The following is an 18,525-nucleotide window of genomic DNA, read 5'->3' on the forward strand; positions in this document are numbered from 1 at the left end:
TACGAAAACTCTGCAGTCCAATTTACCATTTCGATGATGATGATGATGATGCCGACTCCACAGACGACTCAACTTAACCCCTGGCGAGCGGAGGAGGAACCGGAACGGCGGGCCAGAGTGGGTTAAGCAATCCCAGTCCCAATCCCAAATCGAAATGTAGGTGCGCCAGACCAAGATGAAAATAAAGCTGGAACCTGATGCTGAAGCTCGAGTTGAAGCCATCGTTCGGCGGAGGAAATGAATAATCAATAATCACAATTGGAAATTTTCTATAAATTGGCAGAGGCCGGCAACATAACAGTTTAATTTTTGTCTGCGGCAGACGATTGAAGGAAATGGAACTTTTATTTTATTTCATTTTATTTTTGGTCCAAAGAGAGAGAGAGCGTGTGGAAAGAGCTGGTGAACTCAAAGCTAAGAGAATTATGATTTTCCTTTGACAAGTTCCCTTTGAAGCAGCCTTTGAAGTCACAAATTATATTAGTCTGGATTTTTGGTTTCCCCTGAAAGGCCTTTTGAAATCCTGTTGGAAATGAACGTATTTACGAGATAGAAGTATGGAAAGCTTATGTCTGCGTGAATTGAAGTCTTGGGATTTTCGGAATAATTACCCAGCACCCGGGCAAACAATTTCCAACAAAACTGCCATCATGCGGCTGCAAACCATCCATTATCTATTCTCGTTCTCAAAGCACTTAGCTTCTATTGTTGCGGAGCTCTTGCATTTTAAAGTATCTCTGCCGCAACAGCCAACCTTTTCACTGCAACACCTTTTTTATCATTTAACTAGGTGGACGGAGCGGAAAGGAATGGAATGGAATGGACGGGACGGGAGGATGCGGTTCCAGACCCGAAAATAAATCCCGTCCAGAGGAGCGGAGCACTTTCGCATCAACAGCGTGGGAATTAATATCAATGTCGTTGTCGTTGATGTTGGTGGCGGTGGTAATGGTGGTGCAGCTTTCCAGCTTTTCCTGCTGCTATCAGCTCTCAATTTTCCGGCACAGCCACCATGGCGTATGTGTAATGCCCATTTTTTGTGTCGTTGCGCGCTACGGTTTAAACTCTCCTCTCGATTTTTTCATTCTTTTTTTTTTTGCTTTTTATCAATTAAAAGCCACTTCAAAAGCGGAAAGTGTCTGTGTGTGCCGTTGACACGCATACACAAAAAGAGGCAGAGGCACCCAAATACCCCCTCACACACACACACACACCCACATTCTGTCAGATTCACACACAGATACTACGGGTATCCATAGTTCGCTTTGTTGTCAGTTGGCTTGGTTCGCTGGTTTTCTGTTTGTTAGTCGCCTTTTGTTTTATCGCCCCCCCCCCTGAAAAACCGCCTGCCACTCCGCTTTAGTGAGATAAAATGGAAAATCATTAAATACTGATCATTTCCATATATGCGTGGACATGGCACGTAGTCGTTATAATGGAAAAAGATTGCCAAACTAGCCAAGAATTTACTGCAATAGAACTTGAGGGCTTTGTATGGTATTTTAAGTTGTTAAAGGAATAAATTATAATCGAATGTTTAATCTAATATATATTTTACAAAGCTTGATTACTGAATACAGCGGCGCTGATAGTGATATTGCTCTCTCAAGAACTTCCTCCCCTTTCGCTAAATAAAATCCAGAGTTTCCACTATTTTGGGGTCTTCCCCAAAAGTTTCCCAGGCCGCTTTCCTCAAAGCAGCCGGGCAGGCAGGCACAAGCCCATGTGGTTGGAGGCACATATGTTTGGCGGCTTTTTCGCTTTGACATAATCAAAACCAAACCGAACCGAACCCAAAGCAAACCGAGCGCACAAATGACGCGACTATCCCCAAAAAAAAAATACTCGAAAGCGGCAAAGAGCGGCGGTGGCGGCGTCCACTCAAAGCTAATGACCGACAAAGCGTTTTGTATTATTTTCAATTTCATTTTCACTATACACAAACTATACCCCTGGCCCCCCATAGCACCCATAGCCCCCATCGCCCGCATATTTCACCCTTCCCCCCTTGGTGACAACACTTTTCGCTTCGGCCTCGCCACGCTTCGCCTTGCCATGCATTAAATATTATTAAGATAAGGCGCGGGGGTTCGCTTATCAATCAGACGTCAGAGGTACCGACCCTCGTATATGTATATGTATAATTCGCAAAGAAGAAGAGCCAACACGGTTCTTCCATCAGAGTTATGAGTTATTGGAACAAACCGGCAACAGAGTTTCCGTAAATATTTGCTTAGAACGTGTTTTCCTTTACGCCTTTTGAAAGTGCTAGTTGGTTTTCTTGTTTGGAAAGCAATTTGTATTAATAATTATAAAAGTTTGGACTGTTCTTTGATTTGCTTGCTGCATATATTGAAACATATTTACAACTTTAATAGGTTTAACGTTTTCTACGCTAATTTGTATCTTTATCTCGTTGTAACGTTTCTGTTAAAGTTATGACCCCCTAATGAAAGCCTGCGCTTTGTTTTTTTAGGCCAAAGTTATGGCCCGGTGGACGAAGGGCGGCCTAAGTGCGGCATAATTCCAAGAAGTGGCCCGAGAGCCAATTGCTAAATCAACACAAACAAAAGCCGATGACCAAAACAAAAACCTCAAAAGTCATTACATATATCTTGAGTGGCCCCAACCCCCGGGGAAGACGAGGCCTGCAGAAATGCAGAAGCTACGAGCTAACAGCTTTTTATCTTTTGGCACAAGGCGGCACAGCATTGTTTTGGTTCGGTTCGGCTGGGTTTGGCTTGGCTTGGCAGCCACCTTCGAAAAACCAGTCCATTGCGGTGGACCAAAACCCAAAACAAGGCGAAATACCCATCGGATCTGGACGATCCGAACCGACCGATCCAAACGCAACCGAACCGGCCATATAGGGTTCGCTGGCATATCGAAAGGCAGAGCGGCAACTTCCTGGCTAATATTACGAAAATTGCTTATACCAGGCTATTGCTCCCTGGCCATCCCCATACCCATACCCATAACCATGCCCCAATCCATTCCCCTCCGATTCTCGAGTTCTGCGGATCAGCCAAAAAGTGCCAAGTCAAAGTTGGTAGTGGCAGCTAGAGCTGGTGCCCGCTTCCCGGACCTCGGGGCTGCGATTTGAGCCCGGTGCGGTTCGAGCCACGTTGCTTTCGGCCTGTCATGAAGGCAATGCCGACGCGATTCGCCTGTTGCCTTCTACCGTAATTCACAACAACCACAGCCATAATAATAACAGCAACAGCACGGCATCGAAGAAAAGCCAAGGCGAGCGTTGTGAAACCCGCAGAAGATACAGTGGTCACAAGTGCACTACCAAATGAGCAATAAGCATAAATAAATGTTATATGCATGACCAAGAGATTATAAAATACAAGTATATTTAGATGAAAACCTTTTTAGTTATAATAAGCCATAGGTACAATCATTTAAGATGCTTCATATGCTCTACAAAATATGCGGATCCCACCTGTAAGTATGGCTTAAATGCATCTTTACAACGTGTCTATTAAATCCTATTTAATCTGCTTAAAATCTTTCGAACCTCAATGGCCTCTCAGTTTTGGGTTTCATTTCTTCCCCGCCCGTAAGTGCCCACGATAATCCCCATTCAAACACACGATTTTCAACCACTGTGCACGACGGCCTCTGGTGCCGCGCCTCAAAGCAAAAAGCGCATCTTTTGAACAGAGCGCAAAGCGCAGCTTGGCAGTCGCAGCATCGGCGCGGTGTGTATCTCAAAGATACAAACAGAGTACGCTCGCTGGATCGCTGGATCGCCGTTCCTCGGTCCGTCCGTCTGTCTGAAAGTCCGTCCGTCCATCTGTCCGTCTGTCGATCGTCGGTTGGTCTCTAAACCGCTTTTGTGTAGCCGCTGCTGAGATGTTTGGCATAGTTGGCCTGGCCGCGGAACTGGTTGGATGTGGATGTGGATGTATCTTCGAGATGGAGTTGGGGAGTTTCTCAGTTTTGGTCGGAGTTGCGGCTGCGGATGGATGGAGTGGGGGATTGGGTACGGAATGGGGATGGGGAGCTTGCAACGACTCTGCCGCCTGCCGCTCAGTTATTATTATTTTTGCTTGCGGCGGCGGCTCGACGACTTGCTGCCGCTGATGTCCGATGTTATTGTTGTTGTTTTATCAACGTGAGGGTTTTAAAAGGTTTTTGTGTATGAGTCGGCATCGGTATCTTGGCCTCGCAGCAGCTGCTGCTTTCTACACAGGAAATATTTAATATTTCTTACATTCGCTACAACCAACATATATATTGTGGTAAGTGTAATTATTCATGGTAGACACTAAACAGTCTGTGTAACCACTTTTGACATTTTGGACTTATATTAATAAAATATTTTACTAAATTACACTATTTTTTTACTACCTTGGTCATTACTTAAATGATCCATTATTAATGTAATGTCTTAGGATTAAACTGTCACATAACAATGGAATTTTTTCCCAGTGCATCCATCAGCAACGGGCCAACTCCACCTCCATTGCGGCATCGACTTGCCTTCGGTTTTACCTGCAACAGGTAAGAAATGTTCGTACGTTGTTTTTAAACGGCGTCGGCATTTCAATTCGCTTGATTTTCATTTTTTGTACGACTCTCTTCCCGTTTGTTGTTGTGTAGTGTTTTCGAGGCTGCTTTCTTTGAAGTTGCATGCTTCGGTGTGCCTTTGGAGGTTTCCTTTGAATTCCCCCTGCATCTGCCAGCAATTAGTGTACGGGGCTTGTCGTCCTGCAAAGGGTTCAAAGTGTTGGCCTGGCATTTAATTGGCGCAGACCAATTGCCAGCCGATGCCGATGCGGAGGAAATCTCTCTCTGGGGCTTCAAAGCAAAACAAAACAAACCAAACCAATGGAACAAAAAAAAGAAGACTCGAGAAAAGTAAAGAGGTGGATGGGGGCCCCAGAATATTTCCAATGAATTTGTGGACAGAAAAAAGGAACCCAGGGAACATTGATTGATTGATGTTACTTCAGCGATTCGGACATCAGCGTTGCTCGTTTGGCAGAAAGGTCGTCCGATTCGGTCGTCCATTTCCAATTCGGATCGGATCCCACTTTGGAAACACGGGCCTTGTTTATTTACGTCCATGATATGCTCTACCCATGACTAAGGAGCCGATCTCTAAGCAGCAGCAGGAGCCAAGGCGAAACGTTCTATTGATCGCGATCGCGATCCCGATCCCTTCGATCTGCTTCCAAAAAAAATTCTATTTATTTTCCATGGGTCGCTTTCCTTTTGATCTGCCCTGCCGTTGTGTTTTTCTTCTTCAGCACCATGCCCGATTTTCCGTTCTATTTTTGTGTGTCGCTGCTCCGGCATTCTCCTACCCATTTTCATTTCCATTTCCAAAGACCACAAGCGAACGAACGGCTGTGTATCTTCCAGATAAAAATGCAGCCGGTCGATTGCCTACATTTTATTTTCAACTTTTAGTTGTTCGCCGTAATTATTGGAAAAGGATGTGGGAGAAGCCCTTGACTCAATGAATTCGAATGGTAATGCTACACACAAATACATATCTGTGTGCGGGTGAGTGAACAATTGTTTGGGAGAAGGTAATATTTTAGATCTTCGGCCCAGATAGTCGTATGTTAATGGGAATGGCCTTCGATAAGTAGTCACGGGAAAATGAATAAGGAAAACATTCTGCATGGATTAGTGGTTTTGGCTTCAGGTAGGTGGATATATGAATAGATCATTATTCTAATAATATATGCAATTATAAAGGAATAATTATATATTTTTCTTCACATTGAGAACCCTTCAATCTATAAGATATCTTCCTGTGATTCCCTGACGCACTCAATATTTCAATTTAATTTACTTGACTGTGGCCAACAAATTGTTTCCCTGAATGCTATCGCCCAGCTGTCTTTGCCCACGAGAGCATTAACATCCATCTTTTCCATATCTGCTGCCAACTATCTGGAAATTCACTAAACAAGTTGAGAACGCTTGGCTTTCGCTTACCTGAGAATTGTTTGTAGCCGCCGAGAATTTTATGCTTCCACCATTTGACAATGTTGCCCGCCATCGCTGCCCGGATATATGTACCTATATAGTTCTATATATACAAGCGGGTTGAGGATGCAGTTACTTGGCGGTGTCTTGGATTTTTCGGTGTTTCTATTTTCCTTTTTTCGGGCGGTGGTGTTGGTTGCTGCTGGTGGTGGTGGTTGGGCTGGAAATTTACGAGTCCTGGGAGGAGGAGACCTGCAGTACAGCAGCAGCAGCCCAAAATGTTTTACGGCCCTTGTGTGTGCGTTCTGCGCTCCCTGGCTGGCTATCCTTTTGTGTAAGGATCTGAGGACTGAGACTAATATACTCCAGGTAGGAGGCGAGAGAATCCTCCGCATCCACTTCCACTTCCACAGCCACTTCCCGTTCCACCGTGTTTATGCGCTGCCGCTGGGCGACCTTAATTTGTATCTGGTATTATTTTTGACTGTGCGGGTGGCAAGTTACCAGTCGTAGTCGCTGTCGTAAAAGTTTTTACAGCTCTGATGTGCTGCATTTTAGTTTAATTTGCGCATATTGCGCTGCTTTATTTGATCTACGTGTGTGTGTATCTTGCAGATACTCGTACTCGCGCTCGCACTCGTATATTGGTACCTTTGTGCCCGCTGCGCGCGTAATTTTAATTGTAAAACATTTTCGCCGACTCGATTTGTTTTTCGCCAGCCGTTTTGTTGTTATTTATTCAATTTTTGCCTTTTGCTTTGCGACGACGTAAATAACTTGGCGTATAAACAACAAAAAACAACAAATGCAAAAACACGATTTATTTCCAAACGATTGCGACGAGGGCGACGGCGACGTAAATTTTTCGGGGGGTGGCGTACCGGTTGTTTTTATTATTGTTGTGGGGGCGGTTTTTCGTTTTTCCTTTTTGCTTTTCACACTTGATTTTTCTCTCCGGCTAGAAAATTAAAACTTCACTGGGCGTATCTCGCGGATACATTTATTCATTTGATCAATTTCCAATTTCAACGATAACTTCACTGGGCCACAACAATCCGTTCGGTCAGTAGTTGTTTTGGTGGGCCAAACTACGCGTATCTTCTAGATACTTTCCGCTGTATCTCCGAGTCTCAGTTCACACGTCTTTTCGAATCAACGGACGAAAACAATCTAAATGCGAGACGTTCGAGAATCGAAACGTTGCCCGTTGTTCGAAACTCGCCTTCGAGCGCCGCTCTTTCTCTTTCGAACACGTTCTCTCAATTTCGAACTCGAAATTTGAAAAGGCGTGTTATCTCTTTTTCTATTCGAAAAGGGTATGATGGGATTCTGGTTCATTATAAGTAAGAATATCTCTTCTCACGATATATAAAAACATTTAAATATGTTAACACGATAAATAAATTTGTAATAATTCTTTACTTTCAATAACACGAACAATTTAACAGTGGAAAAATTAATAAAAATAAGTTAATTAAATTAATAAAAAATAATAATAAAAATTAATAATAATAATTATAATAATTTTTTATTATTTTTTTAAATACATTAATATATTATACATTAATATTTAAAGAGTTTTATACATTTAATAGCTAATGCGTGCAGCATGTAAATTGCATACTAGAAATTCGAGAAATATATTATTCGTGTTTTTTTTCCAATCAAAGCAAAGTAGTGTTCTTAAATATTGCATACAAAGAAGCAATTATTAGAGCAACATATTTGATTGCAACGATTTCCACGCCCCAAATTCAGAGCTTTCTTTTGGCTTACACCTTTCAAGCTGAATTTTGACTGGTTGTTACTGCCTCCACCATCGGTTTTTGATTATACACGTGTTTGGATAATACCCGGTTTTAATTTGCCTCTATGCATAGCTGCAGCAGAAAAAAATTTGATTGTTTTTAAATTTGATCTCGACCGCTGCCCCTGCCCCAATTTTCGCCACGCAGAAGAAGCCGCCTGCTGAGCTTGAACATCAGGGCAATTACCAACCAAGCAACCACCACCAACCAAAAAGTAACCCCAAACCCAAGCTCAAACCCGCCGATAATAACAGAGCAAGGAGAATCCTGAATTACGCCGCAGAGGCAAAAAAAAGATGAAGAAACACAAAGCTCTTTCTTTCTTCGGCGATCGAAAGCAAGTGGAAGGAACCCGCGGTGATCGGCTTGCTTTAACCCACTGATGACTAATGTGCCAACATGGAATATCAGTGTATTTATGGATATAAAATATAATATTTTTAAAACGTGAAACATTAGTTAAATATTACTATTAACGCTATATATTAGTATAAGTTTAGTATCTAGAGATTAAGTAACTGAAAACATCAACTGTGTACCTTGTAGATTATAAGATATTATCACATTTCAAGAAGCTAAATTACTACTATTCCCAAGATTAAACTAGCAAAACCTTCTTATACCTTAATGTTCCGTTAGCAAAAACGTGTCTTTAGTTCTATTTAAACATTAAGATAGATAAAAATAACGTTTTAAAATTTATAACAAAAGAGAGATCTTATAGATTGGACCGTTCTCAAGGGGTTAACTTTGCCCTCGGGGTCCGCAGGCTTTCGCACCGTAAAACGTTTTCGGCTTTCGGTATAATGGCGCTGTAATTGAAGAAGAACACGCGATCGAACGCAGGGGCAGGGGATCGAGAAGGGGCTCCGCAAAGGCGGCGGAGGGAACCTCCTTCTAACAGAAGGGTTTCGGTCTGGGTCTTGTCTCTCTCTTTGTCGGACCCTCCTTTGTGTTGTCTTCGTCATACATTGATCCATCGTCTTAATTTCAGGAGGAGACGCGCCGCGCGTCTCCTGCGCTCCCTGCATTTCGGATGCGGGCCCCTGATTGATGTCGGGGATCTGTCCGCCCTGTAGCCGATGATATTGATTTATGTTTACTCCGGTTTCGCATCCGAACCCCAACCCCAGCACTTTGTTCTGCCGAAATTCGCACAACATTTTGCCGCTTTGTATTTGACAAAAGTCGGCGGACAGGACAGACGGGCTGCAAATGTAATTACCCAAAAACGAGTGGAACATGTCTGGCGGCCCAGCAATTCGATGGGCGGAGTTCCTGTTCATGCTCGTATGTGACTGACCCACCAACCGACCGACCATATAAAGGGTTCCTGACATTTGCCCCTCCGATGACGATGACGATGGCGGAGTGACGGCCATGGCAACTGTCGCTGTAATTGACAAGGGGGCAGCATTCGATTCGCCCTGTGCCCCCGCCTTTTTGCCCAGTTTTCCCCCGCTTTCCACAGGCAAATCCCTATCTTCACACATATTGGCAATGCTGATGAGTTTTTGAAGGGTTAGGCGAGTTTAATCGGGTCCTATGTGGCGTGTGTGTTTGCATTAGGGAGTTGATTAGGTTACGGGGGTCATTTCGACTACAGGAGATAAACATAATTGCCTTGTCTCGAACGCATTTCCGCAAAATATGATGTAGTATATGCAGGGCACACATTAATGGGGCAATTTCATGAAGTCTATTTATTTAAGTCAATTGTAATTTGAATGTTTTCAAAGCGAAGAGCATCAATCTTTTATATAAATTGTTTCGTTTGCAAAATAAATAGTTTTGTTTGCAAATCGAGCCAATAATCATTAGAGATTAACAGTTTAAGCACCTATTAATTATACCCACTGCTTTTGTTTAACTTCTAGGAACAAAGCAAATATCTCATTGTTTTCAGCAACTGATGATTATTTTTTTTTCAACTGCCAACAACAAGACGCTCTAAATTTTCCAAATATTTTCAGTAAATAATGGGGAGCACATAAATTAGATAAGCAGATATATTTTTCAACTTGCGTCACAATCGAAGCTGCGCTGGATCTCATTAAAAAATATATATTTTCACGATCGGCTCGACGAAAAGAATCCAAATTTTTGTTGGTTTTTGGAAGTCGTAAACGAACAAAATTGAAACAAAATTGTACATTGTGAAACTATTCAATAAATTAACTTTGTTGTAAGTGCTGGCCATAAATATTTATATTTTATAGTATTTGTACGCTTGTCGTAAAATTCAAATGAAGTTGTCCCCCAACGATGGTCGACGATGAGTGGGCCGCGTTTATAAACATATTTCCAAAGCAATTATGAATTGTAGTTTTTGGCATTCGTCGTCTGACTGACAGGAAATTATATTGTGTTATAGGCCATAAAACTGGCAGGTCCGGACAACCAAATGAGCCCCCAAATGAGAGATCTCCAGTCCCTTTGGTAGGTAGCATGTGCAACAGGCCGCTTTGCTTGTGAAGTCCCCACCTCTCTGCGCTCAAATGACTTTTACCCAGAAGTCGTTAAAAAACGACGAAAATTTCCAATTAATTTTGATAAACGCGGCCCGCAACGAAAAATATAAGATGCATATTGGTTTGGAGCTGGGGTGAAAATTTGTTTGCTGCCCCAAAGCGGAAATTGTAACTGTGCATTGATTGGGAGCTGGGATGGAGAAAGGGTGGTGCTGGGCCGTGCAACCAATTGTTGCTTATTAGGCCGAAAACATTAAAAATCTATCAAAACAACAACAACCAGCGACGAGACAACAAATTGTTGTCTACGAAATGAAGCCATTTCAATCAGCCGTTTTATGAGTGTTTTTAGGCGCTTTTTGCCCGCCTGCTTCAAATGGATTTTTACGATTTTACATTTACAAGAGTCCGTCGTCCATCGCTGTCCATCAAACGATTAGGCCCGGCATGGATGCATCTATGTATATAGGGAGTGGATCTGTTGTATCTATGGGTCTACGGTTTCCGTGGGACTTAATGACCAGATTAATGATGCCAAAAACATGATGGGAAGCGATAGATTAAATGGGAGCCATAAAAGCGATTTAAGTGTGGGGTGGCGGTGGGCAGTGGGTTGTGTTCAGGAATTTTTTCCGAGGAAAGAAGCATCTCTGAAGCATCTTTTGGATATCTAGAAGATCTGAAGATAATATTTTCTTAAATTTTACTTCCAAGAAACTCATATAAAATATTTAAATTTGCAGTCGCTGGAACTTGAATCACTTTTCAAAAGCATTTTCATTTGATTTTCGTTGTAAATCGTGCCCATTAAATTCCATTATACTGATTAAAGGCGAAATAATCATATGGCTGTAATCATATTTCTGGTCTAGACATTTGTTTAAAAATTTTGTCTAAAATTTTATGGGTAAAATATAGTGATATTTGTACTAATGTATATTACTTCATACAACTTATTACTTGAAAACCATGGGGGAAATACCACCTGCGATACCAATTGATTAGATCACGCCCCCTCAAACTTAAATGAACCTTTCGAAAACATTTAACGAAATAAATAATCAAATTGCAACACACAAAAATCTTGAATTGCCAAGCTGAAGTGGAAATCTTGGTCGCGCACCACAGGCAAAGTAGTAATAATTTATGCATTTTCATTTATTTTTGACTAAAATAAAGTTTTTCATTTATTCTGGGCTCCACTCGTAAATTACAGCCAGCTGGCCCGAAGGGGCGGAGGGCGTGGCACTTTGGTTTGGGGAGCCAAGCGAAAATAAAAAAAATAATTTTTAAAGTGCTGTCCAGACACTGCATCTATTAGCCCCGCGAAACCCAAGATTGTATCTGCATTATCTACGCTGCCGTATCTGATAATGATCAACTGCTGGCCGACGCCTCAGCTGCCGCCTTTTTCTTTATACTTTTACATATATGTATGTATAGATATTTTCCTTTATTTCGTGTTTTTCCTCTTTTTGTTGCCTTTTAATTAAACGCTCAAGCCGCAAGCGCAGCTCAAATCGCCGGCGGAGTGGAGTGGAGTGGGTTGGAGTCGTGCATGGGCGGCTGCCCCTTTGAGGAACCTTCCCCGCCGATTCTATAGAGAGGTTGCCGCCTCATTTTGTCAGTCATGCCGTCATTGCTTCATTATCCATGCGCACATCACTCAACGCACACTCTGCATGTACTTCGTATATACATATATATATGGTATATATACCAATGCACTCAATTGCATCCGAGAACCCTGTTCCATTTCCAGACTGGGCCCATCCATGTCCATATCCATATTCATCATCGTCTGCATCTCAGCACCAACTCTAATCGAATTACTGGCGCACTTTTGAATTTATATCTGTCTCGCATCTCACATTTTATTATTTTTAAACAGTGAATTATAAAAAAAATGCAACTTGTACAATAATAATAATTTGTATATTATAACTTGACTCGAAATGATATTTGAAAGTATAAAGATTCTTATTATAACATAACTTATGCAGGCAGATACTATAGATCACAAGATCGCATAATTTTCTTACGGAAATTTTCTTCTGATATAAACAATTTCAAGAAGAATAAATATGGAAATGTTCTTATCTGAAGTATCTACAAGTAATATAGTAAAGAAACTGCACGGTTTATCTTTTAAAAGGAAAATGAAATGAAATCAAAATCAATTTGACACGGTCTTTAAAAAGTGGGATTATAGAATAGTAACTAATTTAAATTTAAACGTACTAATGTCATTATCATTATTATGGAGGAGTTATGTAAGGATCAATGTCCATATGACAAATAAGAATTTTTATTAATATTTTGTTTCTTTATTATGCTTCGAAACATATCATTGATATTTACGACTTAAGATCAACGTATTTCTTGGAGCAATTCACGTTCTCAGTCAGTCCATGTAGGTTTTCAATTCGACCTACTGCGTATACGGTATTCTTATCCTTTATGACAAAGACAAATGGGCGATTCACTTCAAACTTTTCGGTCTTTCCAGTATCAATATCATCAACTACATCTAAAATATGTAATAAAATAAATTAATGTTAATATAATAAACAATAAATAGTACGAGTATTACCTAAGCGGAGAATTGGTTGAAATCTTATCCCATGGTTGACCCGAAAGTCGTTGATTTTGATTTTGGCCTTCGATTTAAACGCCGAATCTTTGAATGTGTCTTCAATATTAATTCCGTTAAAGAATTTGGCAATATTGTAGTCGAATTTCTCCTTGAATATGGGCAGTAGCAAGTGAACATCCTTGTGATCATTATATTCCACATTGATCTGGTTGCTCAAATTATCCAAAATGTCCTTGCAGGTGACACCTTTCCTCGGCAGAAGGATCAACATACCCAAGTTTGCCGATGAGAATGGAATGTATATGCCTTTGGCCTCGTCCGTGGACATGGTTTCGAACGAGGACAAGGAGTGCATCATGGGCACACATATGGGGTCTTTCGAAGCATATCCGGTGCCAGGATTATTGACAAAGTATCTGTTTACCTCTGATTGGAAATGAGATGCCCAAAGGGGAGTGACTGTCATTCCGCTGATGGCAACAATGTTTTCGCCCGTGTTTAACTTCTTTTCTTGCACAAAATTGGCGAGTACACCATCCAAATGGGAGGACAACCATTCATCCATTAATTTTGAGGGTCTGACATCCTTTGTTACATCATACTTCTTGGCACTCGTCATCAGCACCTCGTTTACCAGACGCAGCTTTTGCGATAGGGGCAGGTTCTGAGACACTGCCACCTTGTTGGCCATCTGGAACTTGGCCCTCGAGGCTTTCTTATATCTCAAGCCCCAATCCAGTACTTCCTGCCTTGCTTCGGAGTATCCAAAGTTTATGATCAGGCTCCTTTCCAAATCGATATTACTCTCAACAGCCTTAGCGGCATGGATCTCAAAAAGAATCATTTCTATATTCAACACTGATAGCACAAAATTCTCGGGTGTGTATCTATCGATTTCCTTTATGAGTTGTAGAGATACATTTTGTTGGATTGTATTTTGAAAGAGGAGCAACGCGCACAGTACTAAAAAAGTTACTTTATGGTTGCCCATTTTCCACAATCTCAATAAGCTGTTTAAACTAACGTTGTTTCTATATATACACGCAAGGGGAATGACCCTTAAGATATTGTATAATACGCAAAAACGAATGGAAATTAGTACGGATTTATTGCACTGCTATTCAATTTCATGCTTTCTATCCTCTAACCAAGGAAGAGTACTTCAAAATCGTAGTAAGTCTATATATGTATATACAAATTAACTTATGGTGTGCTTAGTGCAACATAAATCAACAACAATTTCATACATACAATCAGCCGCAGAAAAATATCTTGTTTAGTCAGTGTTATGTTTTCATCAAATGCTCATACTTAGCTGGGTGCTCCAATTGCTCCAATATTCGCTGGCAGCTCTAAGTTCTATGCACGCACTTCCATCCACCGACTGAATGTGTTATCCACCCACTTTCCGCCTGGTAATATGTTAATAGCACCATGCGTCACTTGCATCCTGGCGCATTGCAATCCGCCTCGCATTTTCCCGCCCGTGTGGGTGGATGTCTTCACATCCGACTTCAGTCTGCCAACTGTCTGCTTTCCTCCATGGACAATGTGGTCGCTGCCTGGTGGCTGCCTTGCGGTTTTCTGATTTATAACACTGTTTACACGCCCTGCCAAAAAGTTTGATTTACTGGCCATTGGACCGGTGGCCACGTGCGCCCATTCGATTGCCATAACTCATACGACCCGTTAGCCGTTCCTGCTGAGCAAAAGGACTCACGCATGCGCAGATGGAATGTAAACTTAGTTCGCATTATATTACTAAGAATTTCTTAGAAAATAAAGACCATTGTAGCTAATTTATTTACATTTGTAAATAATATATATACATGTAAATGTAAAGGAATGCTGCAGAATAGCATTATCCTCAATACCAATCTTGATTCTGGAAAGTAATGCTACAAAAGTAACGGCAGCTAAGACTAACATTGTTAAAATTGAACGTGAAATATATGAAACCTGCAAATTTTTGGATTTTTAAGGCTATCACAGAAATTTACCCATGACAGTGAAATATACAAATAATTTATTTCGCAGCAATGAATAATTTAATACATTTTTAATAATAAATTTCAAGATGTCCTAGGTTGAAAGTATCACACACATAGTGTGTGGATAACCATAGAAATACAATCAAAACACATTAATTTCTGCATCCTCATAATAACTGTGAAACTGTATTTATCTGCAACTCATCAAAGCCACGCCGCTCATTTTCCTCCGATTACCCATGCACTTCCTATATGAGTAACTGTTCACGGTGCATCCGCGGTGATGATGATGAAGTTGATGCTTGATTAGCTGGACAGACCCGATCCTCCTGCTCCGCCAGCACTCCCCCTCCTCGGAAATTTTCTCCGCCCCTTCGCCGGCATGTGTGCATGTTCATTTCAGGCCGGTCCGCTGGCGGCCACCTCACACATTCGCCCATCACACTTCCTTTGAAGTTGCACCGCCATCTCAGGCGAGAGTCGGATCTCTCTGGACAGTTCAGCCACGTCGAAAGCCACCCGTGCGAAAAAAAGTACGATTAAACCTAATCGAAAGGCCACTCAAGTCGAAGTTGAAGTATGCCCTTAAATATTATATATTTAGGATCACAAAGTTTTAAATCAAGGTATTTATTAATTGTGTACAATGTCTAGTAATAGTTAAACTCTTTTAAAAATCATTAAAAACTATACATAATATGGCTAAACTCTTTTAATCCTTTGTTTATCTTAGTAAATGTAAATTAGTATAATTGAATTAATTCAAATTTGAAAAAATGATCGCCCATAGTAGTTTATAAAAAGTAAGTTTCTAGTTTATCTTCTTAAGTTTGACCTCTGAGTGCTAAGAGCCAGTTTTATGCCAAACAAAAAGGTCGAGAAAGGGTATTTGGTATACTCTTTAACCCGTTACATCCCGGCCATAAAAGCGGCAAAACGGTCATGTTGGATCGCCGCTCTTATCAACTTGTCCAAAAGCTTTTGCGCTCGTTCAAATCAATTGGAAGCGGTTGGCATCGGCATCTCAGGAAATCTCAAGCGCGGCACCTCCAGTGCTGCCAATTTGTCCTTTTTCCGGATAAATCTTAAGTAGGCCAATATATTTTTGAAAATATATCTTTAAATTTATTTTATTTTAATTTTATAAAAACATATTATTATTGATTAGTGGTAAAATTATTCTCATAATACTAAAATATTTCTTTTAATCAATCGCCTGAGCCTAGGAAAAATTTTATTTTGTATTTTATATTTATTAAATGAAGAATCCGTACATCATAATTTTGTATCTTAACATTACAGGTATCTTAACATTGTTTTTGTTTTTTAAAACAAAATAGAGTTTTTTTGCTTGCAAATGACATTGGAAAAAGGAAAGATTTAAAGATTTTATGATTTATTTTTATTTTTTATTTTATTTATTTTAATACTATACTTTCTGTAACTGAAAAAAGTAGTATACTTTGAGTTCAAATTTGTCTTAAGAACAGTATTTTTATGTATGTGTTGCTAAGTATCCGGTTAAGTATTATCAATGTTATGTTAGTACTCACAAGCAATTAGGTATCAATTTAATCGAAAATAGATTTGTTTATGATCCAGTATAAGATAAGTTATTATTATTAAGTTATTAGTTGCTTTACCCTTCTTATCCGCTAATCCAAGCCATCTTTCATTGACACCACTGGGAGCCACACACATCGGTGAGTTGCGCATGCGCGGCGGATTCGACGGTGGGCCGCTGTCGGCCAACTGACACATAGAGGGCGATGGTGATAGTGCCGCCCCGCCGACGAGCGGCTCTCCTGCGTTTTTTTGCGCGTTTCGGGCCAGCTGTTGGCGGCTTTTTGCCGGTCGGTTGGTTCGGCTTTGTTCTTTGCCGGCAGCGTTTAATGGTTGATTTTGCTCAGTCGCTTTTTGATTTTTTTGCGCCGCATTTCGCTGTTTCGTTTTGTAGTTTGCGGTGGGGTTTTTTGCTGCCTTTTTATTAAATTATTATTTACTTTTATTACAAAGCGCGACGGCGGCATGGCAAATTGATGCGATATTTCAATTTGCGACGGCCACAAAGCGAGCGATTGTGCGGGGAAATAAATATATCAATGGGGCCGCTGCTGCGCCTACACTTGAACTTCAAAGCGCTTTCCCAACCCTTTTGCTAATAAAATCTCTTCGCTACCAAAAATAAAACTTACTCACACCGCGGCGGACCCATGGAAATGCTCGACTTCAAAGCAAATTCAAAGGGCGCGCCGGGCGGGGGAATCTCTCGCATAAACAAAAGCCAATTGAAATGCTTCCAAAGAGAATTTGCTTTTTTGTGTATTTGCTGCTACTTAAGTTGGCAGACCTCCTGGCATCCGCACCCCGTCCTCCGCTCCTCCTGCCGATTTGTCTTGCCCGTCACTTTTTAATTGTTGTCAACCCACACAAGAGAAGCAAAGCGACAGAGCTAAGCAGCATTAAGCAGAGGCATACACTGCGCGAAAAACAATCAAGTTCTAAAAAGGAATAAATGCTCTTTTAAAAATTGCTCAACTAAGTTAAAAAGCATATACAATTGAGTTGAATATTTTGTTAAACATTCTTTCCATCTTCTTTCCCTTGAATATAGAATTATGCCACATTATCGGTTCTTATTTATTATGAAAAAATATATAAATATATAAATATAAATAAATAAATATATATATTTTTCCTTGCTTCCTCTGCATTTTCCCCTGTGCACAGATGTAGCATTGGACATGGAGCTGGCCGCACCCAAGTCGGGCACATGAAAAAGACATCAAAGCAAATCTTGACAAGCGTATATGCCTCTTATCTGCATCGAGCCCAACCAGGCGCAGGAAGCCAGGAGATGGGTGTGGACGGAACGGAGGAGGAGCTGGGCAGAAGGAGCACATGCACACTCGAACATCCACAGGAAGTGCCTTCCGCTCGGCAATGCACTGCACTGTTCTGTTTCTGTTTCTGGTCTACTCCTTATGGGATACATTTCCTGCTGTTGCCACGCCCCCTGAACGCACTCATACATACACCCACGGGAAAGTTTTAGCCGTGTTCGAATGCATTTTAAAGTTGGCTACAAGAGCACCAAATACACTCATAACCGTGACAGCCACAATAAAGTTTTGGCCAAAAAATAGTCAGGCGGCGTGTGGAAAAGGGTTTTCGGTCAACCAAATTGGACTTTTGGTACTCAAATAAAGGACATGAGGAGACTTGTTTTGAAAGTTTGCAAACATACTTGCTACTGGTCCATGGGGCAGTAATAAAAGTGAGTACCCAACTAGATGCACCTACAGCTGCGGTTAAAATAATAGCACTACTGCAGGTGGAAAGTTGATTTCCTAAAAAAAGGTATTGAATGTTTATTTTTTTTATTTTTTATTTTTTTTAAAGTCTGATTGCATGAATAATAAGTACCATATGTTGTCTCTCTAAGCAAGAAATTTTGACTCTCTCAATGTAACGGTTCTTTTTGTTTTTGGGCACTTTCTGCAAAAGGTCGCTAAATGAGGCCGTAACAAAAATAGCACTGACCACGTTTTTGCTGAATAAAATTAATAGGAGTGATTGCTTTTGGTTTTTTTTCGACAAATTTTGAAAAAAGGAGTTGCATTAAAGGTTTTAATTGAATTTTTTTCGAAAGAAGACCAAAAATTCTCTAGTAATGGGTCGGGGAAAGCATTTTACCGTCGAAATAA

At 40.8% G+C, this 18,525-nt stretch overlaps 3 protein-coding genes across 4 annotated transcripts in view; all 3 read right to left on the reverse strand.

Moving 5' to 3' along the window:
- Positions 1–7,158, reverse strand: part of LOC6738639 (protein naked cuticle) — a 40,966-nt gene extending 33,808 nt beyond the window's left edge. For both annotated transcript variants that reach the window (XM_002085405.4, XM_016169267.3), the window contains exon 1: positions 5,962–7,158. In XM_002085405.4, coding sequence (XP_002085441.1) covers positions 5,962–6,025 — 64 coding nt within the window. In that variant the 5' untranslated portion in view covers positions 6,026–7,158. The remainder of the gene's footprint in view (positions 1–5,961) is intronic.
- Positions 7,159–12,536: 5,378 nt separating this feature from the next.
- LOC6738640 (accessory gland protein Acp76A) lies at positions 12,537–13,843 on the reverse strand. Its single transcript, XM_002085406.4, has 2 exons — positions 12,825–13,843; positions 12,537–12,761 (listed from the first exon to the last, which is right to left on the reverse strand). Exons 1-2 carry the CDS (start codon positions 13,816–13,818, stop codon positions 12,589–12,591), a joined length of 1,167 nt encoding a protein of 388 aa, XP_002085442.1. The 5' UTR covers positions 13,819–13,843; the 3' UTR covers positions 12,537–12,588.
- A 1,131-nt stretch (positions 13,844–14,974) lies between these two features.
- Positions 14,975–15,400, reverse strand: LOC27208220. Its single transcript, XM_016183830.3, is given in 2 exon segments — positions 14,975–15,157; positions 15,160–15,400. Coding segments are annotated over 2 exon segments (132 nt in total). The 5' UTR covers positions 15,259–15,400; the 3' UTR covers positions 14,975–15,124.
- Positions 15,401–18,525: the final 3,125 nt, after the last annotated feature.

Source organism: Drosophila simulans, chromosome 3L (genome assembly GCF_016746395.2).
Source record: "Drosophila simulans strain w501 chromosome 3L, Prin_Dsim_3.1, whole genome shotgun sequence".
NCBI lineage: Eukaryota > Metazoa > Arthropoda > Insecta > Diptera > Drosophilidae > Drosophila > Drosophila simulans.

Coding starts and splice junctions, on each gene's coding strand:
- LOC6738640 (XM_002085406.4), bottom strand. CDS start 13,818: ATGGGCAACCATAAAGTAACTTTTTTAGTACTGTGCGCGTTGCTCCTC. Junction 12,762..12,824: donor TCAACCAATTCTCCGCTTAG/GTAATACTCGTA, acceptor TACATATTTTAG/ATGTAGTTGATGATATTGAT.